Source organism: Eumetopias jubatus, unplaced genomic scaffold (genome assembly GCF_037043125.1).
Source record: "Eumetopias jubatus isolate StellerSeaLion01/CBP00866 unplaced genomic scaffold, mEumJub1_p1.0 scaffold_9, whole genome shotgun sequence".
Classification (NCBI taxonomy): Eukaryota; Metazoa; Chordata; class Mammalia; order Carnivora; family Otariidae; genus Eumetopias; species Eumetopias jubatus.
In genome coordinates, this window is record NW_028274815.1 from 41,086,910 (window position 1) to 41,114,054 (window position 27,145).

At 40.9% G+C, this 27,145-nt stretch overlaps 1 protein-coding gene across 1 annotated transcript in view; it reads left to right on the plus strand.

Annotated features, from left to right (window-relative positions):
- Positions 1-1,486: 1,486 nt before the first annotated feature.
- The window catches only part of SUCLG1 (succinate-CoA ligase GDP/ADP-forming subunit alpha), a 31,907-nt gene continuing 6,248 nt past the window's right edge, over positions 1,487-27,145 (plus strand). Inside the window, exons 1-7 of the mRNA XM_028122357.2 lie at positions 1,487-1,606; positions 12,254-12,357; positions 17,607-17,723; positions 21,068-21,280; positions 21,436-21,493; positions 24,305-24,388; positions 26,763-26,914. Coding sequence (XP_027978158.1) covers positions 1,510-1,606; positions 12,254-12,357; positions 17,607-17,723; positions 21,068-21,280; positions 21,436-21,493; positions 24,305-24,388; positions 26,763-26,914 — 825 coding nt within the window. The 5' untranslated portion in view covers positions 1,487-1,509. The remainder of the gene's footprint in view (positions 1,607-12,253; positions 12,358-17,606; positions 17,724-21,067; positions 21,281-21,435; positions 21,494-24,304; positions 24,389-26,762; positions 26,915-27,145) is intronic.

Sequence of the window (27,145 nt, forward strand, 5' to 3'; positions counted from 1 at the left end):
ATAACTGGTATCTACTGCAACTGTCTCCCACCAGTGAGCTACAGAATTAGGGTGGAGGTATAGCTTTGTGCGTGATTGGGAGTGATTAGGTCCATCAAACATTGTGTGTGGATTCAATAAATAAATGTATATGCTATTTCTATCAATTCAACAAATAATGCTCAAAAAATAACTCAACAAATAATGAATTCTCTTCTTGTGCCAGGTGGGGATACATCAATGTACCAAACAAACTAAAATCCCTGTCGTTGTGGAAATAAAAATTCATTAAAATCATACCAGAATTAGATTTTCTGTCACCATGCATTTTACCAATTAACTAAAACTGCAGATATAACTATTACCATGTGAAGGCTCAGGAAGAACTCTGCTATTGAAAATGAGTCTTCACACTGGGCCTATATGGAAGCCATTGATAGTATTTAAATAAATGATTGCAAGGACACAATACATTAGATGAATGAGGCATTTGTGAGTCGTCAAGTCCAACCCTGCGCTGACAATATCTGGGTCATGGAAGAAATACTGGGCTATCTCCGTTGGGTAATCCTACTCATACATCAGACAGCTCAGTGTAAATTGTAATTACTACTTAAGTAAATTAGGATCATAATTCCACCGATGAGACCGATGAGGAATCTCAGGAACATGGCTGGAGGCAGGGAGATGGATTACTTTGTCTCCTGTTTACCCTTTGACTCTGGGACTCTGAGGTTCCTTCTAAAGCTCTTACAGGAGTGACCGGTTGGTTTAAACAGGGAGCAATCACATTTGATCTATAACTTCAGTCCTCCGGGATCCCCAGGGAAGAGTCACTCTCATTCACTTAGTGCTACTCAAAGGCTGTATCATAGCTTGTTTAACCAAAAGATCCGTATTCCAAGAAATTAAGTGTCAGTAAGGTAGCTTATGGTCCATCTCGTCACTTCCTTACCTTGACCGGACAGTAGCCATGAACTCACTTTGTTACCATCGGTAATTCTTCTAGGTCCTCACACCGGGGGCCGGTGATGAGTATTATTAGCTTCTCCACATGCCAGCCGAGCTAAATGAAAGTGCAGATTGGTTTAGGGACACGAAAAGTTCTGCACTGCTCTTCGCACCTCGCCACGATTTCCTCATTCCTCTTGCCACCCCATCCCCTGGGTATGAGGACCCTCTTTGCGGCTCGCTCCGCCTCCCGCAAGCCTCTACTTAAACTACAAACTGGTCGAGGCCACCAAACTACATTTCCCATAATGCTTAAGGGCCGACCGGCCTCGCGTGGGGTTTACTGTAAGCTGCCGTTGTAATGAATGTTAGATTAAAGCCCCATTTCCGGGGAACGGCCGAGTTATCGTCCACTTCTGCGTTCAGATACCTTTTCCCCCCTCCACCTGCGATCCCCAATGTTGGGCGAAGAGGTCTCTGCGGCGGGAAATTCGTTCAGGCGACTGCTACGGCCACCCACTTCCTCTTCGAGCTTCGGCCCTTGCCAGGTCCTCGGGGGCTTGGGAGTGTCATTGGTGGATGACCGCAGCTCTTACTGCTGCCGCTGTCACCGCGATCATGGCCTCTGGCAGCAGCGGCGTGTCAGCCGCCCGTCTCCTATCGCGCTCCTTCCTCCGTGAGTCCAGCCGAGACTCTCTCTTCCAGGCCTCCGAGAGTTCCTGGCCTCGCCGGGCCCAACGTCCTGGTCCAGACCGCGGCCGGGCCCTCCGGGGCCGGACCTCAGCGGGGGCCTGGAGCCGCGAGAGTGTGGCCTCAAGTCAGGGACCTCCTGGGGTGGAAGAAGCTTTTCTGGATTTGTGGGGTGGGGACATGACCTGGGCAGCTGGCCTAAGTAGCGTGGCCGAGCCAAGATTCGGGTTTGGGGGCCCTGCAGACCTGGGGGCATTCTCTGCCCCCCCGCGATGATGAATGGCCGGATGGGGGCGGCATCTAGACTGTCCCTATTTGGGAGTGAGAGGTGAGGTGGTCCAGGATTAACTCAGCTGGCAGAGTGAGTGTCTGGATTGAGAGGTAGGAGGAGGAATGTCTCAGTAGCAGATTGCGGGGAGAGGATAAGGCTGTCCCTTGTTTGTTTGTTTGTTTGTTTTCCCTGCAGATTATAGGCTTAGCAGAAAGGTGGGTTCTGCACCCCAGAGTCAGCATAGCCCAGAAGACTCCTGGAAGTTTAGGGTTGGCAGGGACTTTATACCCAGCTATTTGCAGTGTCTCCACCAGGCGGTGTGAACTCCCCAGTCCCTGAAAACTTAATACCCAAGGTTGCTAGTTTTCGAATAACACTGACTGTTGAAAATTCTTGCTATGTTCAAAGTCTCTATGTTGGGTAGGCTATATAGAAATACTTTGGAATCAAACCAAATCACATTTGAAGTCTGGCTAGTCCCTTACAGTCTGTGTAATAACCCTGGGCACTTTTCTTAATCCGTTTCTCAATTCCTGCTTCCAGTTCCATAAAAATAATATCTGAGACACCATCACTTGTAAGGTGCACCATTATTTTGTCTACTGCTAACAGTAGAAAATGATCACTAATTAAAGTTGTGACATGCTATTAGTTGTCAGATGCTTCCAGGTTTAAGAGATGTTAAAAAGTGAAAAAATGTGCATCTTAGAAATGGTGCAGTACAGCATAAGCTGGGTTCACTGTACAGAATAATTGAAACAATTTACATAAGGTATGTGTGATGTATACACACTGAACTAAAGTTAGTTTTCTTCTCTCCTCCATTCTTATGCTTTACTCCTAATCCTATTTATACTGAATATTGGACAGACTTAATTCATTTCTTGAGAAGATCACATTCCAAAAGTGTGCAAGGATAAGTATACACTCAGTAGCTGCACTTACTTACCAGACCACATGAGGACAAGACATTTGGCTAGATAACTTTGGCAAGTAGGAAAAAGTTGGGTTTATTTGGGAAAGTTTTCTGGAGATTTTTATTGTATAATTTAAAGGACAATTGAAGGCGTCCTAGGCAGAAGGGAAAAAGGGATTAGTTACAGCGATGTCATTCTCGCCTGGGTCCTACTCATCTGAGTTTCTGGAAAACCCTAGCCTCAGATAGGTCTGCTATCTTAGTAGGAGGAGAGTCCAGAGAAGTGTCTAAAGAATCTGCCCTTAGCAATATTTAGCAATCCTTTTCTCACAGAATTGGAAGTTCTTTTTTCCTAGACCCTCAGGACCATGAGGCCTTAAAAGATCATCTAGTTTAGCTTTCTGTTGCTGGAGTGGTCTTCATTTATCCTAATCATGTGATTAATCTGTTATTAAGGATCTAAGAGGTCTGAGATCCAAACCAAGTTATCTCCTGTATTAGAGGGGTTACAGACTATGGTGTTTAATGCAGAAAAACCTCTAAATCCCCCAAATCTTCTCTTTCTCATGCCATATGTTTAAGCCCATTTCCACTCCCACTAGAAAAACAGCCACAACAATATTACCTTATAAACTTTTTTAAAGGGTGGTCACAAATTAACTGAGGTTAGTAGTAGACCTGGAGATGGCTAGGGAATTTTGTTTCCTCCGTTTTCTTAAGTTTCAGTTGATGGTACATTTGTGCTAAAGGTCACAAGTGTTGCAATACTGATTTGAGTTAGAAAAAACAAAAACAAAACTCAAACACTTGTAGATGTCTTCCAGAGCCCAGTTGGAATGTTTAGAAATTTTTGAGCCAAAAAACCAAACCAAACCAAACCAGTTTTATAGTTTATGAAAAAAGGGAAAGAGTCCAGTTGAGGTAGGGAGAGAAAATAAAATGAAAAATAAGGAAGATTTCTTCCCTGAGAAAGTTTAAGGATTTTATAAGCACACTTGAAGTTGAGATTGTAAAATTTTTCAAGAAATATAGAGCTATGCAAGGTCATTTTAAACATAAACCAGGAATTCCTATATATTAGGTCTTGTAGAGTAAGTAGGGAACAAGAGCCAGTATTTTTGAGCCTCTGAATTAGGGTGTTGTAATACCAGAAAGTGAACCTTAAAATCCAGCTGGTCTCATATCTATTTGGCAAATGAGGAAATAAACCCAGAAAGTTTCCTGGCCAATATCAGAATGGGTATTAGAACTCAGGTCTTCTGACTCTGCAGTATCCTTCCCACTAGTACGTGCTATGTGGTACTGTGAGTCTCCTTTATTGAAGTTCTGGTCTTTCTTTCTTTTTCATTCTTTATTTCCTTTTTGGCCACATTGTTGTTTTGTTGAGGTGACTACCCGGCTCAAAGGTGCCACCTGCCTTTTCCATATGTTTGCTAAGTTGTGTAGGCCACTTTTGGAATCAGGCATTTAGAAGTGTAATTGGAAAGGGGACCCACAACAGTGATGTTTCTGGTACTACTATCTGTTGCTGTTGCATCTAAGAACCAAATCTCTATTTCAGAGATACAAAATGGTCTTGATCTAAATGTACCAGTGTAACCATGAGAAAGCAATTTGACTTTCTCACCTCAAACTCATTCTTCTCAACATAATTGTTCAAAATAATTTCTGTAAGTACAGGAGAACAATTTCATTTTACCAAAGGACAGGAATGTTGTTGCTATAGATGCACTTTTTTTTACATTATAACATTTCTAAAATTGGGATGTGTCTTATAATTGATGGTATCTACAATAAATTGGCAGCATTTTTTCTTTCTTACTAGTACTTACTAGTACTTCAGTGGTGTTTTAGATTTAATGAAATATGGCACTTTTGGCCAACTAAGCTTCATTTGTAAGTAAATAGTAAATGAATATATAATTTTGCATTTGAATAGTGGATTGTTTGGGGTTTAGGAGTAAGTGGCTGCTGAGTTACTCTGCTGTAAGGTTCTATAGGTAGGGACCCTGATGGCCTATATATATTATGTATATATAATATATGTAGTTAATAAGTAACCATTTATTAAATTGATGAGTGCATGCATGAATAAATGAGTAACAAAGATACAGTTTGTGAGGTGACGTTGGAAGAGGAGTATTTTCATGAACAGAGTCTCAGATTATTGGTTGGGAGCGTGGTACTAGTCATACAAGGCTGTGGTTTGAGTCCCATCTGGGTACGTGCTCTCTGGCCATACCTCCCATCATGCATCCCACAGCCATCTCATAAATGCTGTGGTTACTCTCTTTGGGGAAGAGGACTCAGCATGTGGCTAACAGATACAAATTTATCACCCTTCTTGAAGGCACATGTCTCTCACATTCAGCCTCTTTCCTTCATAGCCTTTGTTACAGTTTGCATCTTTTGTAGTTTTGTGTTTCTTTAATATTTAGCTGTTTTACAGGGTAGGATGCTTCATGTGGGTAGGACCTGGGTCCATCTTGTTTGCTCCTGAATTCCTAGTACCTGGCAGATAGCTTGGCACAAAGAACACCTCAAAGCAATGTGGTCTTTTCATTCTGCATTGGTAATGATAATAGATAGCTAAAAATGAAATAGCACTCACCGTACCCTAGGCATTGTTCTATGTGCTCTTTATATTATGAACTCATTTAATTCTCATATTGCCTATGAGGTACATAGTATTACTATTCCCATTTTTTTTTTTTTACAGTGAGGCTGCACCTTTAAAAATGTTTCATATGGTAAAAATTTACAAGTATATGTGTACATTCTACATATTATATGTAGACATGGATTAGTATATTTATGGATAAACATAGGATATGCATGAGGACATATATAAAACATTTCTCATTGGATTTTTTATTTTTCTTTTTGAGAGGGAGAGAGAGAAGGAGGGGAGGAACAAAGGGAAAAGTAGAGAGAATTTTAAGCAGGCTCCATGCAGAGCCCAACACGGGGCTCCATCTCACAACCCTGAGATCATGACTGAACGGAAATCAAGAGTCGGATGCTTAACTGACTGAGCCACCCAGGCGCCCCAACGTTGGACTTATTTTAAAATATGAATTATATGTTCTCTTTTTTTTAGGAAATGGTTAGTTTACCTTTGTGTTCTTGTAAGATGTGAACGCAGTAGTGGGAACATACCCACTACTTTGCTACCCAGTTTACCCAAGGCATCATATCATATCAATATCACAGAATCCTTGTGGGGAGCTGTTATTCCATTTATAGATGGGAAGTCTGAGGTTAAGGTTGATCAAAAGATCTGTCTCAGGTCAGTGGTTGGTGAGCAGCAGAGCATAAACTCAGGCCCAGGCCTGTCTGATTCCTCAGAGCAGTTCTTAGATGCTCCTGGGATACAGTCCCAAGATTAGGCCGGCTGATTTCTAAGAACCGGAGAAGGCTACACCACCACATTCCCTGCAGGTGGCCCAAGGTGTGGCAGCTACAGCCTTCATCGTTGGGAAATTCTTCCTGGTGTCCAACCTCAGGCCTTTCTGCTGCTCTAATATTTAATTTAAAATGCTCATTTTCTTAATAGTAGTTAAGTTTGATATCTCATCATCTGTTGATTTATCATTTATCTGTCTTTAGTTTTGTTTCTTGTTCATGGACTTTATCCTGTTTTTCCGTTAGGTTTTGGGCTCTACCTTGTTGGCACTTCATGTTGCCCAAGTTAGTTCCTTGTCTGTTATATGTTATGAAAACACTCTTCCTGGTCTGTCACTGCCTTAACTCTCCTGTTGTGAAATAGTCCATTTGTATTACATTACTGCTTCTGGATTTTATTTGTCTTTAAAAAAAAAGTTAGTATGGGGCGCCTGGGTGGCTCAGTTGGTTAAGCGACTGCCTTCGGCTCAGGTCATGATCCTGGAGTCCCGGGATCGAGTCCCACATCGGGCTCCCTGCTCAGCGGGGAGTCTGCTTCTCCCTCTGACCCTCTTCCCTCTCGTGCTCTCTATCTCTCATTCTCTCTCCCTGAAATAAATAAATAAAATCTTAAAAAAAAAAAAAGTTAGTATGGAATTTGTACTAGATTAAGAGCTTTGAGCACCGCTAATAGCATTTAGAGCTGTACAATCTTTCTAAGAATTTTAGGGAAACCTATGATCTGTGTATGTATAAAAGTGGATGTAGTTTGTTCTCCTAAGTGGGAAAAAAGAGATGGAACTTACGACATTTAGCTTGATATAAGGGTGTTTTTTGTAGACTGTCTCTTGTCCTGAAATTCAGTGAAACTCAATTTCTTGTACCCTGACTCCATAAGGCACTGTACCATAGGGGAGACACCATGGTGTACAAGACATGGACCTTCTAACCATGGCATTTATAGTTAGAAGTTCTGGAGTATTTAGATGATACTTGAAATATCTTGAACTAAATTTAACCCTAAAAATTTTTCTTAGAAATAATGCAGTAAGCAAAGTAACAAAATGTGTGCAACCATCCACATACAGTATGTGGCATAAGTATTACATACCACATGGGAGGGTTTGCAGGTTCCATTCTTAATCTCAGATCCCCTAAACACCCCCCATTATATTCACAAGTCATGAATGTCATGTGAAGATTTAAGAATTCCTCACTGTGCAGTGTTTTACTTAAATGTGAACTTACATGAATTAATGCCAGTGAAATTCTCAGGGAATTGTTGAGTACAATGACTCTGTCATTGAAACGTGAGAGAGATTTACAAGATAGTTTGACCACTATTTTTTTTTTAATTTGACCACATATCTTTTTTTTTTTTAAAAGATTTTATTTACTTATTTATTTGAGAGAGCGAGAATGAGAGAGAGCACATGAGAGGGGGGAGGGTCAGAGGGAGAAGCAGACTCCCCGCTTCTCGAGTGAGCCCGATGTGGAACTCGATCCCGGGACTCCAGGATCATGACCTGAGCCGAGGGCAGTCGCTTAACCAACTGAGCCACCCAGGCGCCCCAGTTTGACCGCTATTATATGCCGTATGTTCTTGATTTTAACTTTACAGAGTAACTTACTCTAGTTACTTGGTAGTTTTATCATAGAGTCAGGTTTGTATTTAAAACCAAAATATGATTGGGGCGCCTGGGTGGCTCAGTCGGTTAAGCGACTGCCTTCAGCTCAGGTCATGATCCCGGAGTCCCAGGATTGAGTCCCACATCGGGCTCCCTGCTCTGCGGGGAGTCTGCTTCTCCCTCTGACCCTCTTCCCTCTCGTGCTCTCTGTCTCTCATTCTCTCTCTCTCAGATAAATAAATAAAATCTTTAAAAAAAAAACAACCAAAATATGATTGAGCATCTTTTAGCAGTGGACAGACAGTTGAAGATTTGTACTGTAAAGCACTTTGCATTCTTCAGCAGAAGTGGAAGAAGCTATTTTTCATTGCTTAAGGCATTTGGTTTGGGTGGAGAGGAAATCAAATAGGGAAAGAAAATGCAGAGCTGCTCTGACAGATTTAATGTTTATAGCAGCTCGTAGTTTGCACTCTACCAGCCCACATGAAAGAGAGCGGTGGGATTGTGGGAGGAAAGGTGAAGAGGTGCAGGGGTGGGGTTGAGGAGAGGCTGCTTTCTTGGAGAGCTTCCAACCCCTGATTCTGGACCTTGGATATTATAAAGTAGGGGAGAATGAGGAAAATGATGCAAGTGACTTAGAATTTGGTGGGTTTGACTTGGAATATAAGCATATTTTGCATTATTTTCATCCTAAAGCTGTAGAGGAGGCAGAAATTAAGGTGAGGAGAATTACAGTGGACAGCCAGCCTGTATAGTTAGGCCCTCCTCACAGCCGTGGCAGCTGGGAGAGTGTGCTTGGTATAAGGACCAGGGATAGGGTAGGTTCATCTGGTGTGGGGCGAGTTTCTGGGCCTACAGGAGCCATTTGTGGTGATTATAGAGTACCATCATGGCTTGCTGGGGCGCCTCAGGTTTTCCTTTGGGTTTCAGAGGGCATTTGTAGGACTGCTAATAGCATTTAGGGCTGTACGATCTTTCTAAGAATTTTAGGCAAACCTCTGATCTTTGCATGTACAAAAATGGATGTAGGTTTTCCTTTGGGTTTCAGAGGGCATTTTTTTTCTTAAAGATTTTATTTATTAGAGAGAGAGGGGGCAGAGGGAGAGGGAGAGGGAGAAGCAGACACTCCACTGAGCAGGGAGTCCGGTGAGGGGCTAGATCCCAGGACCCTGAGATTATGGCTTGAGCTGAAGGCAGATGCTTAACCGACTGAGACACCCGGGTACCTCAGAGGCCATTTTGACTGCCAGCATTTCTCATTCGGTTGATGTACATGTCCTAGAGCAGTGTTTCAGAAAAAGAGGAATATAATCAGTGGTTCCTTATCGAGGACCTTCTGTGACATGTTGATCTTTACGATATAGGTGCAGGGGGGTCAGTTTGGCCGATTTGGGGCCGAATTGGCTTGCATGGGCCAGGACGAGGGCAGAGGTGAAAGAGTTTGTAGTTGTGGAGAGATTACAGCATGGCCAGGAACTGAACAGCCCTCTTTACTTTCTCTAGGAGGTTGGAGGTCAAGTATCAAGGATTTTAGGAGGGAACTGCTGGAAGTCTAGGGCTCGGTTTGGAGGTAGCCCCAGTGAGGAATCCATCCCTTAACCCTACCCTCTCTGACCCTCTAGCCCCCAAGCCCTCCCCTACCCCCAACATCTACAGACTTACTTGGAATAGGAGAGTGTATGTCCCAAATGTCCAAGGCCTATTCCTACCACAGTACTTTTCACACTGTGCACTTATGGCCTGTTTCATGTCAGTTCAGGTAGATTAGGATTTCCTTGAGGGCTGAGCCTCTCTTATTCAACACTTTATCCTTGATGCTTGGCATTGTGGTTTGGCATAGGTGTTCCCCCATGTTGATTAAATAAACAAATGATGACAACTCCAGGAACTGGGATGTGTGCTTGATTATCCTAGCATTCTCTCATTTCGGTACCAGTGATACCTGGTCTGGCATCCTATAGGTTTCTTGTCAGGACTAAATATGATCAGGAGTTTCTTATGTTTGGATATAGATTTTTGGGTTTGGCCCAAAGGTGATGATAGTCTATTAGTTCTAGCTTACCTGCAGCTAAATCTGTATGAGCCTGGGCTTATATGGTAGATGGGTGATCACATGCACACACATAAACATGGCAAGTTTCCCTAGATCGACTTCCCCAGAGGTTTAGAATGTCAGGGTCACTGCGCAGGCTGAGCAGTACCAGAGGGCTACGAAACTGGAAGGTGAATTGCTAGTCATCACACTTCCTGATGCAGTTTTTATGGGCACCAGAGATCTTGGGTTTTGAAGTCCTGAGCTCCATAGGGTTGATCTAGGAGGTCTGGAGTAGGAGTAGGAGTAGGAGAAGAGAGTGATCTTAGTTGCTCTGCTATTGAGCCATGCTTTTTGGATGTAGGCAGACCTGTCTTTTCTCGGGGTGACTAGGCCACTTGCCCCTGTGGAAGGAGATGTGAACTGTCTGATTGCTCCTTTCTTAAGAGTGAGTATAAGAATACTTGTGGAGGCCCAAGTTTACCTTCAAAAAGCAAGGATTTCCTTTTAGCAAGTGTGGGCTCCAGATATCTTATAATTGGATCTTATAATCAAATCTGTCCTATTTGAAAACTCCTGATGGACCATGTATCGAAGATTCCAGGAATGGGAAGGACTGGTGGAGCAGATTCTGCCAGGAATAGCAGCAGGAATACCTCCACAAGTATAGTGGTTGTGGGGTCTCCAGCTGGGGGAAGTGGGAGCCACGGGCAAGAATGAGCCTTAAGTGACAACACTGGCTAGAGTGGGCCCTGACTCTACAAATTCCCTTTGTAGTGTCTGCTGTCCCAGGTTCAGGTGCTTAGCTGTGCCCACTGTGGCAGGACTTGACCCTCAGTGCCCCTTCATGGCCCCTTGTTCAGCATAATCTAGTCCAAGAATGCAGCTGGCTGTTACCCAGCAGATCTCTGTGCACACAGAACACTCCTCTTCCCGTTGGTAAGGGCGAAATCTTGGCCTGTCTTTTCCCTAGAGGTACAGGGGATTCCAAAATTTAAAGTTGTTAGAAGCTGACATCTACACGGGAGTGGAAGACAACTCAAGAGATGCCTGGAGGGCCAGATATAATCAACTATGGAACCTAAGTTCTGAGGATTTAGGAGGGCATGAGGCAGTGATTCAAGACAGAAAGCACGAATGGACCCTGGACAAATATGTGATGAGATGTTCTTTTCTGGAGCTAGCTTTTATGGGCTACCTTAGTGGTAGGAGGAAAGCCTGACACTTCGAAAGGGCCAGGGATGGGCCAAGAGACAGCAAGTTGGGGCTGAAATGAAGGTTTAAAAATAGAGAGTAGCCCACAATTTTAATTCATCTATGCCCTACTTTCTACTGACTTTTGAAATACAGTGAGCAGGTATTAATAACTACATAGATTTCTCAGTTTTCATTGAGGTAGGTTGCTGAAAATAAGTTAGATATTTATTACATGTTTTTCCCTTATCTATCTATTTTATTTTCCCTATTTCATCTATATGTAAGTTCTGGTGTCTTACATCTAGAAGAAATCAAATTAAGTAACTTTGGATTATATATTAGACAAGGTTTATCTCTGACTTAAGATTTAATCTTAATATTTAATGTTAACATTTAATATCATTTTGGGGAATGAATTGCAGAGTAGTTCTTACAAGTTCTCCTAAGAAAGTGTACCTCTTAGCTCACCTATCACTTACAGATGTTGCACTTAAACAGGTTGGGTAAAGGGTGCCTGCCTGGCTTAGTCAGAAGAGCATGGGACTCTTGATCTTGGGGTTGTGAGTTCGAGTCTCACATTGGGTGTAGAGATTACTAAAATAAATAAACTTTAAAAAAAAAGGTTAAGTAAATGGACAAAACATGTGGCTATTTAGCAAACACTGTTGGTACAAGTGATACCTAGTTTCCTGTCCCTGGATTTAATTTGAACCATTTGCCTTTGGGCACCAGTTTTCCTTCTGAGGAATGACAATTACAAACTTAAGCTTTTCTTTAAAAGCTGCAAGGGGCGCCTGGCTCAGTCAGTTAGGTGTCTGCCTTCGGCTCGGGTCATGATCCCAGGGTCCTGGGATCGAGCCCTGCATTGGGCTCCCTGCTCAGCGGAGAGCCTGCTTCTCCCTCTCCCTCTGCCTGCCCCTCTTGCCTGCCTGTGCTCTCTGCCTCAAAAAAAAAAAAAAAAAAAGAAAAGAAAAGAAATAAATAAAAGCTGCAAGATTGTGGTTCTCGGTAAAGAGGGGATTCTGGAGAATAGAAAGGTATCTTTTTTGTTTCTCTATTTCTGTAGTCTTTGTGTCTCGTCTGAAGTTGCCATGATCACAAGATAGCCTCTGTATTAGAGGATTTTCTTTTTTTGTCACTAAGTTCAACTCATGGTCCAGAAGTTTGGAGAAATTATAATGTGTCATATTTTCTTTACTTTTCAGTGCAACAGAATGGAATTCGGCATTGTTCCTATATAGCGTCCCGGAAACATCTCTATGTTGATAAAAATACGAAGGTTATTTGCCAGGGTTTCACTGGTAAGCAGGTATGTGTCAAGATGTTTTATAAAGATGCGTATTACAGGTACAGAAACATTTAACTATTTTCTATTTTTTTAATAGTCACAAAAGTTACATGATTGTTGCAGAAAAGTATACAGTACAGCAATGGACTTGTATCTTAGGAGGGGGTTTGGTGTGATAGCCTGTAAGATGAAAATTGTGTTTAAATTTACCTGGAAAATCCCTTCCTAGGAGCACTCTCTTTCAGCAAGTTCACCACCACTGGTTTTCCTCCAGCTTTGGAGTAGATTACTGTTTGTTTAATTAAAAACTAGGTAAAGTAAATGGCTTTACAAAAACGTGCCCAGTTAAACACAGATTGGTGTGGGGAAATGCTGCAGCCCAGAGAGGCTCATGAGAACTGAGATAGGCAGAAGCAGCAGCACGCTGACTTTTCTCACCTTATACTCTCTCTAGGCAAATGGTCTTTGAGGGGACTAGCTGGCAAAATTTCCTGAAGTATTTTAATTTGTTCTCATTCACTTATATTCATTGTCTCTCCCTATCCCTGCTTACATCATAGAATTTGCTAAGTTTTAAATATATTTGCAATGTGATTCCACAATAAAATGAGTGTCCTTTCCCTCCTTCCTATCATTTTATGCTGTAATGTATATGCTACATTTATATATAATCTATAAAATAGATTCATAAAAGAAAAGTTGAATGTCAAGGTTCTGTGTATTTAAAATTTTAACAGCTATGGCTAAGTTACCCTTTAAAACATTTGTACAGATTTGTAGTTCCACCAAAGTAGATGTAGATTTTTTTAAAACAAAGGAATACTACCAAATCAATTAGAAGATAGCCATGAGACTTAACCCAGAGTATCTCTTTCATTATTAAAAGAAAGCATGGCAAAACAAAAAGTTAATTATTTTTTTGTGTGATTTAAAAGTTAATGATTTTTCTGTAATTAAAAGAATTGTCATGTCCATTCTCTGGTATTTTGGTAATCTAGAGCAGGAGTCTGCAAGTTTATTCTGGAAAAGAACTATACTGTAAATGTTAGGCTTAGTAGGCATGCAGTTTGTGTCACCTACTCAGTAGCATTGTAACAGCAAAAGCAGCTATAGACAAAATGTCAATAAATGGGCATGATTGTATACCAATAAAACAGTTTTTTAAAAACTGTTTAAAATCAGTGGCAGGCCAAACCCTTTGCTTTCCAAACTTTGATTTATAGGATAATACCCTAAACATCCAAATTTCTGTAACTTTTGTTTTTAAAGGATTTACAAATTACTTTAAAATTCTGTAGTTGTTGGGTTTTTTTTTTTTTTTGGATGAATTTGGTTAGAAGGTTGTTTCATATAAAATGTCCTTTCACTTTTTGACTTTTTTTCTGAAGTAATTCGACACCAGAATGTGTTATTTTTCTGAAATAACTGGACCTTTCTTCTTCTATTCCTCTACTATCTTAAAAAAAAAAAATCCACACCACAAAAAAGGAAACACCCAAAACCTTGAAATTTTGTTCCTCGGTGAAATTGGTTTACTTATTTTGATAGCCATATATTTTATGAGTATCACTTCCACATCTGTATATTCTGAAGAAAGTTGATGCTCATTTAAGATTTGAAGTACATTTTATCATTCCCCTGCCAATTAAAATCATACTGAGTCCGTTTTTGGTTATATATTAATTGTGTTAGCATATAATCAAATGTTTGATTAATCCAAATTCTCCACATAAGTTTATTATATAAGACATTTTTGTTTGTTTCCTAAGTTTTATATGATCCTGTGACATCTTAACCTCTGACCTTTTTTTTAAAAGAACCGTTGCCCATGGTGTAAGCAATATTTGGAACTGTCTGCTTCCTGAATTAAGTGATGGTTTGCCTAAATATTGAAATCCAAGGTTGGTTTCAGTGTCTTTCAGTTACCTGCAAGTACATTGTTTCTCATTCACTTTTTTTTTTTTTAAGTAATTGGGAGTCTCGTCTCAGATTTGTTAGTTAAGATTCCATTAGTATAGAGGTAACAATGAGGTCTGAAATTTAGAGTTTATCTTCATAGGAAACCTACATTTTGTCTTGTTAGTCCTTTATTCAGTGTGTACATTGTTCTCCATATGAATGAGGAATATTTGTATTTTGGAGTAGATTTCAATAATGCAAATTTTCCAGTGGGTGGAATTTCTTGTACTGGCTTTGAGCTGATAAACTATTTTTGTTCTTGGGCGCCTGGGTGGCTCAGTTGGTTAAGCGACTGCCTTCGGCTCAGGTCATGATCCTGGAGTCCCGGGATCGAGTCCCGCATCGGGCTCCCTGCTCGGCAGGGAGTCTGCTTCTCCCTCTGACCCTCTTCCCTCTCGTGCTCTCTATCTCTCATTCTCTCTCTCTCAAATAAATAAATAAAATCTTTAAAAAAAAAAAACTATTTTTGTTCTTAACTGGATGGTGATAATGGGAAAACTAAGGAAAATAAGCTTACTAATAGGAAATGTTGTCCTTGCTTAGCCTTATATTAGGACTAAAAAATTGGTCCATTTGAGTTTATCTAACAGAGTAGTGATCTAGGTCAGTGCTTCTCAAACTGGAGTGAAAGACCAATTTGGGTGTCTGTTTGCTTTTAATTTCCAATCTAATGCAGATCAATATTTTTTGCAAAATACAATAAAAGTTGCAGCAATATCATATTGCTTTAAAAAGTTTGCAAACATTCTCACTTTTATTTTTGTTTTTTTAATTAATTTTTCTCTTCTTGTTTTTTCATTCTTTGTTCTTCCCTCTCCCTTTTTTTTTTTGTAATTTTTTATTCTTTCTCTTTTTGTGTTTATCTCACTGCAGACCAGCAAGAGTCTACAGATTACACTCTGAAGAGCACTGCTTAAAGAGAGAGCATTGGCTTGTGGTTCTTTTCAAAACTCCATCATTGACTTTAGACAAGTTAGTTAACATGCTTGGGGCTAAGTGTCCTATTTTGAAAAATGAAGAAGTTGAATCAGGATATTTCTGAAGTCCCTCTTAGCCCCAACTATTATGCCTTTAATAGAACTTGAGTAGTTGGGTCAGCATTTTTAGGTCTCTATAGAATGACCACATGATCCATTCAGTTTCAACAACATCTACTGTATGTCATGTGTTGGGTTAGGTGCCACCTTTTAGTGAACAAAGTAGACAGAAATCACTGCCTTCATGGAATTTACATTTTAGTGGCAGGAGGGAGAGAAACATACCAACAAAATCAATGAGTAAATTATGTGGTATATCAGAAAGTATAAATGCTATGGAAAAAATAAACCAGAGGTAGAAGTGTGTGACTGTGTGTGGAGTTGTGGTGTTCAGGATGGGGAAGGGGGGATTTTATGTCAGGTGGTGAGGGGAAGCCTGACCTGAGTCAAGATCTAAGGGAGATGAAGGAGGAGAGCAAGTGGATATGAAGGGAAGTGCATTCAAGGCAAAGGGGACAGCAAGGCCGTGAGGCAGGAATGTGCCTGTTGTGTGTGGAAGCCATAAGGCCAGTGTGACTGGAGTGAAATGAGCAATGGGAGAAGAGTAAATGAGGCCAGGCAGGTAAGGAGTTTGGATATGAGGATGCAGGTTGAATATTGACTTACGAGGCAGTATAAGGAGTTTGGCTTTTACTGTGAACAAAGTGGAAAACCACTGGAGAGTTATGATCAGAGGAATGATATGATCTTGCTTATGTTGTAACAGTATCACTCTGGCTGCTGTGTTGAGAATAGATGAAAGGGAGCCAGGGGCAATATTCTGTCAGAGTTGATGATGACTTAGAGCAAGGTGGTAGCAGTAGAAAGGATTGAGACATTGTCAATTATATTTTGAAGGTAGGGCAATAGTGTATCTGATGTGAGATAAGAGAAAGAGAATCAAGGATGACTTCAGTGGTTTTGGTCTGAACACCTGTTAGAAGTGGAATTGCCACTCACTAAGATGGGGCAGAGTGTGGAGAGGAGTGATCAGGAATTTGGTTTTGGGCACATTAAGTGTGAGATGCCTACTAGTTCTCCAAATGGAGATGTGACGTAGGCAATTGACAGTGTGAGTTTAGAGCTCAAGGCAAAGGTCCAGGCTGGGTATGGGTGTGTGTGTGTGTGAATGGGATGGGTCGCCATGTGGATGATATTTATTGCTTTGAGAAGGGATGAGATCACCAAGGGCACAAATTAAGATAAAAAAAGAGAAGTCTAAGGAGAGGGAGAAAGAGAAGAAGAAAACCAGGGGAGGTGGAGCCCTTGAAGCTTAGTGGAAAATATTCTTTCAATTTATGGAGACATTTTTGGTTGTCACAACAGCTGATTGGGGTGGAGAGGAGGGTATGATACTGGAATCTACTGAGTAGGGGCCAGGGATGCTGCCAAATACCATACAAAGCAGGGGACAGCCTCCCATAACAACGAATCCATGCGACCAAATGTCTGTAGTGCCAAGGTGGAGGAGGGAGGGAGAGTGAATGGATAGGGAACTACAGGATATTGGCTGGGCAGCATTAAAAGCTCACCTAAGATTAGTGATCATTGATTTAAAGTGACACCAGTTGGGGGGCACCTGGGTGGCTCAATCGGTTTTATGCCTCTTCCTTTGGCTCAGGTCATGATCCCGGGGTCCTGGGATCGAGTCCCACATCGGGCTCCCTGCTCAGCGGGGAGTCTGCTTCTCCCTCTGCCTCTCTCTCCAGCTTAGTCTCTCCCTCTCTCAAATAAATAAATAAAATCTTTAAAAAAATAAATAAAGAGATTCCAGTTATCAGGGTTCTGTTTTTTCTCAAGCTTCAGCTGGGCTGCACATGTGCAGTCTTATTAGTAGGTAGGGGACTGGATTTAACCAAGACTGTGGATTTGCCAGATGTGTAAGTTGAAGTGAGAGAGAGCCAGGGTTGCTGTGTGTTTATAATGACTGACCATGGGTTTAAACTGCATAAAAGAGGGATGCAAGGACATCAGGAGTTGACAGAGGAACAGTGAAAAGGGTTTTTTTGTTAAGTAAACACACGGGTGTTTCTGACTATCAGCCAAATTTGAAAATGGAATGAAAAAAGATCCTCCTTAAAAAAAAAAAACACTCCTATTTTGGCTTTGCAGAGGATTATATTGTTTCAAGGTTCAAAGCTGGGTTTAGCGACTTGTTGGGAATGCTGGATATATGTACCAATCACATTCTGCAAAATAGTTAACCTATTTGTTTTTCTTTTCCAAGTTGCTGAAGATAGCCTTCAGGCTTCCCAGCCTATCTTTTCTCATGAGCCGTGTGTTTCTTCCCCATAGGGCACCTTTCATAGCCAGCAGGCTTTGGATTATGGCACCCAACTGGTTGGAGGAACCACTCCAGGGAAAGGAGGCCAGACACATCTGGGCTTACCAGTCTTTAATACTGTGAAGGAGGTAATGAACGATACTGAGTTTGCTAAGCGAAGAAAAGCAGGAGAAGAGCAAGCATACTTTGGATAGAGATCCTAATTGTGTCCCTTTTGGGAGAGTCATTTGCTATTTTAAAATCCAGTAACGTAAAGAAGTTTGAATCACTACGTAAAAACCTCTGCGTTCACTTTAGTCACACAGACTCAGGAAGCCTTCCCCACGCCTGTGTCCTTCGGTTTATCGGCATAGATCAGCTGTGAAGAGAAGTGCTGTGGCTTGGCTTCCGTTTGGCTCCTCCTGTCCTTACTCTTTCTTCCTCCAGGATGTTAGCAGTGCACAGGTTGGCATCCAGCCCCTAGCGCTGATTGAGGACGGGCTGTTTGTTAGGCACCGTGCCAGGTGCTTCACAGACATTGCTTCATTCCGGCCTCCCCACAACCCCCTGAGGTGCAGGTGCTCTCCTCATCCCCATTCTAAAGACAAGGGTACTACAAATGCAGAGAGGTTAAGCGTCCAGCCCAAAGTTCATAGCTGTGAAGTGGCAGACTTAGCACGCCTCCAGGGAAGTAGGATGGTGATCCTGCCCGAAAAAAACTGAGCTGTGAAGTCACATGGACAAATCACAGAGCCCTAGTCTCTTCCCCATTGCTGATCTCTTAATACTTTTTAAAGTATTTTGAATGACAGTTTAATTCTATGTTACAAAATTAATATGTGCTTAGTGTAAAAACTCAGATGATATAAATGTATGTAAAGTTAAATTTTGTAGTGCGTTCCACGTCTCAAATTTTACCTTTCTAGAGAGCTCATTTAAGCCCCATGTGTATTCCTTCATTTTCTTTCTACACTTGCATGAATATATAGAAAAATAATAGTATTATAAAAGAAAGTATGGTACAAAATCTTGCCTATATAATAAAAAGAATCTAGGAAATAAAGTTAGTACTTGGGACTGATGTATTGATGATAAAAGATGTGTCCCTCCCCCTCTTCTTAAACATAGTTTTAAGGCATGTGTTAAAGTATCACATTTTTTTAAAAGTACAAACTTAGAGATTTAATCCCTTTTTTTAGAATACTAACGTCAAGTTGAGGTTAATTTGTATTCTTGATCCTAAAACGTAGGAGAAAACAAGTATTCAAATATGGAATTTTCATTTTACTTTAAACTTGAAAATAGCATGTACTATGTGTGTGTATGTATGTTTTAGGTGTACTGTATTTTAAAGAGTAAAAAAAAAAGTTAAAATCATATGTTTTGTAAAACAATCATTTAAAGTCTTTTTGCTTTAAATTCTTGGTGTTTCCCTGTACCCCTTAAGTTCTCCTATGGCTGCCTTCATGACCTCAAAATACAGAGAAGAGCTGCTTTCATAATTCCTCTAGGTAGATATGACTTTTTCATGAGCCTTTTTGCTTTCTTTTAAAGAAAGTTTTTGTTGCTAAGCAACTCATTTATTATTCATCGTGATACAAATAGATACAACATTTGCAGTATTTTGTAAGTTCTCTGACAAATACTATATTTCTCACCTATTTAGCACTTACAAAGAGCTTTCTGAATGAGTAGGATGGATACTTTTCATCCCATATCCCTTGTTAGCACACACCCCATTGTCATAGTTGGCTTCCGGCAGTATTTGTAGTCTTAAGAGGTAGAAAACTGCAGGATATATTTTTCAAAAAAATACCTACATGCCTATGATCTGACTCCTTTTGTTTCCAACCTAGGTTTTTTTTTTTTTTTTTTTTTGGTACCCCTTTCTCTGTTACCACCTTGAACAGAGTTTTTATTTTTTTTTTATTTTTTTATTTTTTTTAAAGATTTATTTATTTATTTGAGAGAGAGAGAATGAGAGCGATAGAGAGCATGAGAGGGAAGAGGGTCAGAGGGAGAGGCAGACTCCCCGCCGAGCAGGGAGCCCGATGTGGGACTCGATCCCGGGACTCCAGGATCATGACCTGAGCCGAAGGCAGTCGCCTAACCAACTGAGCCACCCAGGCGCCCTTGAACAGAGTTTTTAAAAAAATTATTTTTAACCCCTGGCATCGTTTGTTGATGATCTGTCAGCATCCTTTGACTCTCTTCTTCTGTCAGTGTCAAGATGCCTTTTTTTATTAAGGATACCATAGAGAAAGCTCCTCGGTCTTGGGATGAGGGGAGTCATTCAGGGATGATTCTGAAAGTCGCTGTCTTTTTTTATTTCTGCCCCTTCTAGTTGTACCTGTATGCTCCATAGCTTAGTATCTCTGTCCATTGTAAAATCCCATGACACAGCTTTCCAAACGGTTTTGATTTATATCTTGATTAAGTTGTATTTTAACATTTATAAGGAGGCAGCCTGCTGTAACTGAAAAGAACAGACACTTTGGAATCAGAGATACTTAGATCTGAATCTTGGCTCTGTCACTCACTTCCTAGCTATGTGACCTTGTGTAAGTTATTTACTGTCTTTTGGCCACAGCATCTTGATTTGTAGATGGGGATACTAAGCATACAGGGTTGTGGTGAGGCCTTAACAAGACCTGTCTTGAGCCCTCTTGCAGGGCCTCTCAGAAAACAGGTACTGTCTCTCTTGGAGAGTCAGAGATCACTGACAGTCTCAGTCTTCAAGGAGCTTCCATTACACTGGAAGAGATGTGACCACACATAGAGGTGGGTAGAGGGAGACATTGTATTGATATATGTGGAGGGTATGTGGAGACCACGGAGAGAACCATGGTCAAACTGATGGTCTTTAAGTGTTTTGCATTTGTGGGGGGTGATGTAGAGTAGACCCTATTTGGCCCACCTTCTCATTCTATGGCCATTTACGCATTTGTATTTATTTTTAATTAACACTCATTTAGAGTAAAAATTGTGAGCATAAAAACCACATCATTTTTGACATCTCTTGGTCATATTTATCAAGCATGATATGTTTTGAAGGGGTGTTTGAGAGCTGAGTTCTGAGGCTCAGCGGCTTACTCATCTCTTTTCTCCTGGGGAGGTATAGGGTCTTTGGTACTGAGTAGGTGATACAGTGTCTTGTGGGGCAACAAAAATAAACATGGCCACAGGAATGAGAGGACACAAACGCAAATCAGGGAGTGCTTTCAGCTTTCCTGACATGCCGTCACGTCACCTGAGGGAACCTTTCAATTCAGAGTGGCAGTCCACGGGGTGGGGGGCAGAAGGGAGGCCCTGCTCGGTTCTGCTCTTTTCTGACAGTGCAGTGAACTTGCTAATGGGAAGAATGAAGACATCCAGTGTCTCCTGGTGGTGCCCTTTCCTGATCCCAAGACATTATTAAGATCATGGTATTGAATGCATTTTACAGTGTTTAAAACGTAACCCATAATGAAAGGCTTCATGGTTAATGTTTCAGGCCAAAGAAGAGACAGGAGCGACAGCTTCTGTCATTTATGTTCCTCCTCCTTTCGCTGCTGCTGCCATCAATGAAGCTGTTGAGGCGGAAGTGCCCTTGGTCGTGTGCATTACTGAAGGTATCCCACAGCAGGACATGGTACGGGTCAAGCATAAACTGCTGCGCCAGGAAAAGACGAGGCTGATCGGGCCTAACTGCCCTGGAATCATCAATGTAAGTGTCACAAACAAAAATAGGCCTGGATTTAGGCTTTCACAAGCCTAAGTAGCTTTGAATCAGTCCAAGTGTGTTTGTGTGTATGACCTATTAGTTACTGGTTGTTGTGTGTTTTTTTCACTTTTCTGAAACTGTGATTTCCTTTCCTTCAGCCTGGAGAATGCAAAATTGGCATCATGCCTGGCCATATTCACAAGAAAGGAAGAATTGGTGAGTGTTTTTCTTACAGATAAAAAAAAAAAAATTCTTTGCCCTAAGCTCAAAATTCACCAAGAGAATTTGTGACTGTGCAAATCTAATTCATTTTAATTAACTGTAGTGGAATTTACCAGGGAATTCTGTAGTGAATCAGTTCTGTATCCTGAGTTGGAGGAGATTAAGAATCCATAATAATTCTGCAGAGTCAATGAAGCTATTTTTTGGACTTTTTAAAGCTTCTTTTCCTGCTCAGCATGCTGTGGATTCTTCCATGTGTTTGCATGTATCAGTAGTTCATCTCATTTTACTGTTAAGTAATATTCTATTGTGTGATTCTACCACCATTTGTCCAAACATTTGGGTTGTTTCCAGATTTGAATCATTATGAATAAGGCTAAGGTGACATTTGTGTATAGGTCTTTCTGTGGACACATTTTCGTTTCCCTTGGGTAAAATACTTAGGAATAGAATCACTAAGTCATAGGTTTGAAGTATGTGCAACTTTTTCTGCCAAGTGGCTATTCATTTTACATTTCTACCATCAATGTATAAAAGTTCCAGTCCACATCTTCACAAACATTAGTATTCTCAGTCTTTAATTTTAGCCATTCTGCTCGAAGTGAAATGGTGTCTCATGGTTTTCATTTGAGTTTCCCTGATAACTAATGATGTAGAGCACTGTCTCATGTGCTTATTGGCTATCTATATATCTTTTGTGATTTACCGGTTCAGGTTTTTTGCACATTTTTTTATTGGGTTGTCTTTTTATTGTTGATTATGGCAAGGGGTTCTATAAATATTCCTTTGTATGTGCTATGTATGTGCTTTGGATATTTTTATTGTTAGTCTTTCTATAATCCTGTCTTCAAATGACTTTGCCCTCTAGGATATCACAAACTTTCTCAAAATGTCTTGTGAAAATTCTGCTACATGTTTAGTTGCTTGAGCAAATAACCAAATTAACATTGTGGGGGTGAAGAGGAACTCATTATCACCTGGCATAGATGAAAGTCCTGACTGCCTACTTGGCCTTCTCTTTTACCAATCTGGCTGGCATGTTGGGGTGCCTCAGTGCAGCCTCCTAAATGTGGACGTCTAGGAGACCCTTTTGGCCTTTGCCCATGGGAGTGAGGGTGGAGGCACAGTTATTTTCTGTAGTGTTCAGTTGATATAGAGTGGTTCTTGTCTCAAAAGTTTTCTGTTTTGGGGTGCCTGGGTGGCTCAGTCAGTTCAGCGTCTGGGATGCTAGCTGCTTTCGATCCATATCTGGGATGCATGAGGCAAAAGAAAACCCAAGGAGCTCACCAGTGTATCATTCCTCACGTCTCGAGGTCCCTAGCCACTTTGCCTTCCTCATCTCTTAGTGATTTCTTGTATTTGTTTTATATATAATGCCCAGGGCTTTTAGTTATACTTAACAGGAAGAATGAAGGAAAATACTTCTACTTTTCAGAAGCAAAAGTGTCCTTGTGATGGGTATTTTTAAGTGATAACTTCTTATACTATGTATACTTTAAGAATAACAGGAGTAATCTACCCTAAAAACACAACTTTCATTACCTTCCGTGTATGTAGTTTGCAATTACATAATTTACATACCATTTATATAATCAGATGAAAGCCCCTTAAAAGAATGATAACATCCTGGTGTTAGTATTCACTGGTTATTATACTGATCCATCACCAGACTAGAATAAATCAAATAGTTGTTTTTCCCCGTAATCTAGGATGTTGAGTGGACACCTAGACCATAATTGTACCACAAGAATCAAGTAGGAGGAGTGGAAAGGAGACTAGACAATCGTACACAAGATGTACAGCTAAGAAATTGCCAACTATACTTTGTTTAAACAAAGCTAAATGTATGAGTACGTAGGTAGATAGGTATTACCTACCCAACCTTCTCAGTTATGAAAGGTCCCACAGAGGAAGGACTGTAGTAAGGAGACAGTATGCAGATGGAAAGAAAGCTCGGAGAATAAGGAAAAACTGATGAATGAGATAGATGGGGGATGGTGGTAGTGATTGTCATTTGTCATGAATTAGGGTCCAGCGATTGAATGGCCTTAAAACTCTTGAAATTAGGTTTGCTTAAGAGGAAGGTTGCACTTCATTGAAGGGTTTTCAGTTTTGAGCCATTTCAGTATTGAGCTCCTTCCGTGTGGGATCTGTGTTCAATACTGGGAACACAGGAGTGGGGGAAGCAGTCTTGTTTACCGAGTCCCTGGAGGTTACAGTATAGCAGGGAAGACACAGAATCTTAAACACCATTGGTGGTCTCTTACTGAACTGGATGATAAGAGAACAGTATTTGTATTTGAGGAATCAGGAAAGACTTCAAAGGAAAGTGGCATTTGAGGAGGTGAGGGGCTCTGTTTCAGGCAGAACCAACGTGATGATTGGGAAATAAATTGGTTTCACTAGGATAGGGAAATAATGGGAAACAGGTCTGGAGAGGTAGGCTGGTACCGTGCTGGGCTGCGGAGTCAGTGCGGCGTTCTGTGTGGAACGAGCAGTCCTTACCAAGTGACAGCCCCCGCTGTCTGGTGAAGTTAATCTAAGAGAGCAATCGAACAGTGTTTATAGGGTACTGTCTAGCAGTGCTAGGATACACACACGTCTTTCCATTTGACCGATGGGTGCAGAGAATCTGGTTACGTACGTCTGAATTCATGGTGAGAAGTTAGGTATTTATGCACCGATCATACACTTGGTGATTTGGATGACAAATTGTGGAATGGATTTTTTTATGTATTTGTATCTGTAACATGATAGCCTCTGATATGAACACAATCTGATATTTTTAAATTCTCTTCCTTTAAGGTATTGTGTCCAGATCTGGCACCCTGACTTACGAAGCGGTTCACCAAACGACACAAGTTGGATTGGGGCAGTCTTTGTGCGTTGGTGAGGGATTTTTGATCGAATCATTTTATTATAATGCAATTCAATGCATTCATTGAATGAGTACAGTAATAATTACTGTTTTGGTTATTTGCAAGAGGTTTTGATAACCATTTTGTTTTATTTTTTTAAAGATTTTATTTATTTATTTGACAGAGAGAGACACAGCGAGAGAGGGAACACAAGCAGGGGGAGTGGGAGAGGGAGAAGCAGGCTTCCTGCTGAGCAGGGAGCCCGATGTGGGGCTCGATCCCAGGATCCTGGAACTATGACCAGAGCCGAAGGCAGACGCTTAATGACTGAGCCACCCAGGCATCCCGATAACCATTTTATTAAAAAACGATGTTATGATCTTAAATTTGATTAGCTTCAATGTGAAGTACCACCATATATTTCAAAGATTCATGGTCCAAGATTTGACTTGCATGTTGAGGAACAAGCATAGTGGGACACGTGACCCCTGAAGAACCTTGGTGCCTGAAAACATCACTTCCTTCACTTATTGTGAAGAAATGGTTCTTCACATTAGGGCTTTGGTTACTATAATTATCATTTTGTTATCATTATAAGCTATCATTCAGTGCCTCCCAGTTACGGAATTCTTTGCCATTTGTCATCTCATTCTTTCTTTATTTTTTTTAAAGATTTTATTTATTTATTTGAGAGAGAGAGAGAGAGAGAGAAACAGCATGAGAGGGGAGAGGGTCAGAGGGAGAAGCAGGCTCCCCGCTGAGCCGGGAGCCTGATGTGGGACTCGATCCCAGGACTCCGGGATCATGACCTGAGCCGAAGGCAGTCGCTTAACCAACTGAGCCACCCAGGCGCCCTGTCATCTCATTCTTAAGGCAACCCTCTGAGGCATCTCTGAGCTTTATTCATGAGAAAAAAATCTATGTTGAGGACGGTTGAGCTTCCCGGAACTTCTCTTTTTGCCACATTATATTGCCTATCACTTTTAAGAGTAAAAAGGTTTTACATTTTAAAATAATTTTAGTATTTGTTGCTAGAAGCAAGGTAGATTTCTCATTTAGAAAAATGAGAAAATTTCTTCAAGTTTTTAGAATAACTTTTAAAAGCCTTTCAAAAATAGCTTTTTGTAATAAATTATAAAATCAAACCCTGGACTATTTTTATTAGGATTCAGAACCCTAAAATCAATATTGGAAACAGTAATTGAGCTTCTCTATGTACAAAGCACAGCCTTAGCAACAAAGTAACTTAGTGTGGTGGAGAAAAAGAAAAAGTTTGAAACAGAATTGCAAAATTCATATTCCCCAGCTTCTGTCTTTAATTTGTAAATTGCTAATACTAATGCCCATTTCACAGAGAGGCTGGAAGAATTAGGAAATGGCAGGTCTAACATGTGCTGGGGCGTAGTACTTGACACACGGTCGGCACTCAAATGCTGCTTCTCTTCCTCAACTTCGTTCTTCAGAGGTGCATTGAAAAGTAGGAAATCAATCCTGCCTTCAGTAAGTTTATAATGTAAAAATATGAGACTGATGTGCGGCCCGCTGCACTCAGAGGGCAGCTTTATAATGTTAAAAAAAAAAAAGTGGCAGCCAGTCTGTTGGGAGCATTTCCTTTACTATCCAAGTACTTGTCCTTAAATGTTCGTGTTTGTGGTCATCACTCACCCTGGATCTAAGGGAAGAGGGGTCAGTGCACCCTCAACTCTGTCCCTCATTGGGACTTGTGTCTTAAAAACTTGTGTGTGGTTTCTCTGCAATGCTCCTCATCTAATAGTTACTTTGTGCAAAGACATTCGTGAAATGTTTAATCAGAGAAGAGACAATCTTGCTTGCTTGCCTGCTTGCAACATAAACACACTTTTTCTTAAACGCCCATTTTAAAGAGTTGTTGGGGAATAATTTCATGGGATGAAAGAAACTTGATAAAAGAGCTAAAACAAAAAGAAGGTTGTCTTTGTGAATATCCGAAATCAACCACCATTTACCATTCATGTAATAATGGGAAACAAATAAATGTAGCACTTTGTGTTTTTTTTAAATGTTAAATACAAGAGTGATGATACATTTTATTTTTTATTTTTTTTAAAGATTTTATTTATTTGAGAGAGAGAGAATGAGAGAGAGAGAGAGCACATGAGAGGGGGGCAGGGTCAGAGGGAGAGGCAGACTCCCTGTGGAGCAGGGAGCCCGATGTGGGACTCGATCCCGGGACTCCAGGATCATGACCTGAGCCGAAGGCAGTCGCCCAACCAACTGAGCCACCCAGGCGCCCGATGATACATTTTAAAACATTGGTGAGAGGGGGAGGCAAAATGAGAAATGAGTTGAAACAACACTTCTTGGCCTAATTTTTATGGTTCATCCTTAAATTTTCAGCTGGTGGTGATATTCTTTGACTTTTTCAGGCATTGGAGGTGATCCTTTTAATGGCACAGATTTTATTGACTGCCTTGAGATCTTTCTGAATGATCCAGCCACAGAAGGCATCATATTGATTGGTGAAATTGGTGGTAATGCAGAAGAAAATGCTGCAGAATTTTTGAAGCAACATAATTCAGTAAGTTTGGGTTTGGGTTTGGAAAAATACAGCTCTTTACATACAGTAGGCACTTCCTGAGCTAGTCACTGCTGTGCTGCTGTTGAATCTTACTCTCCCGACATTGCCTCCGTTCCTTCTTCATCCTCTCTGTCTCCTTGGTTTTTCTCCTGTTTCTTCTCATTTTCTTTTCCCTTGGATTTACTTTCTGTGGCCTGTTCCTTAAGCGTGAATGATTCTTGGATATAAACA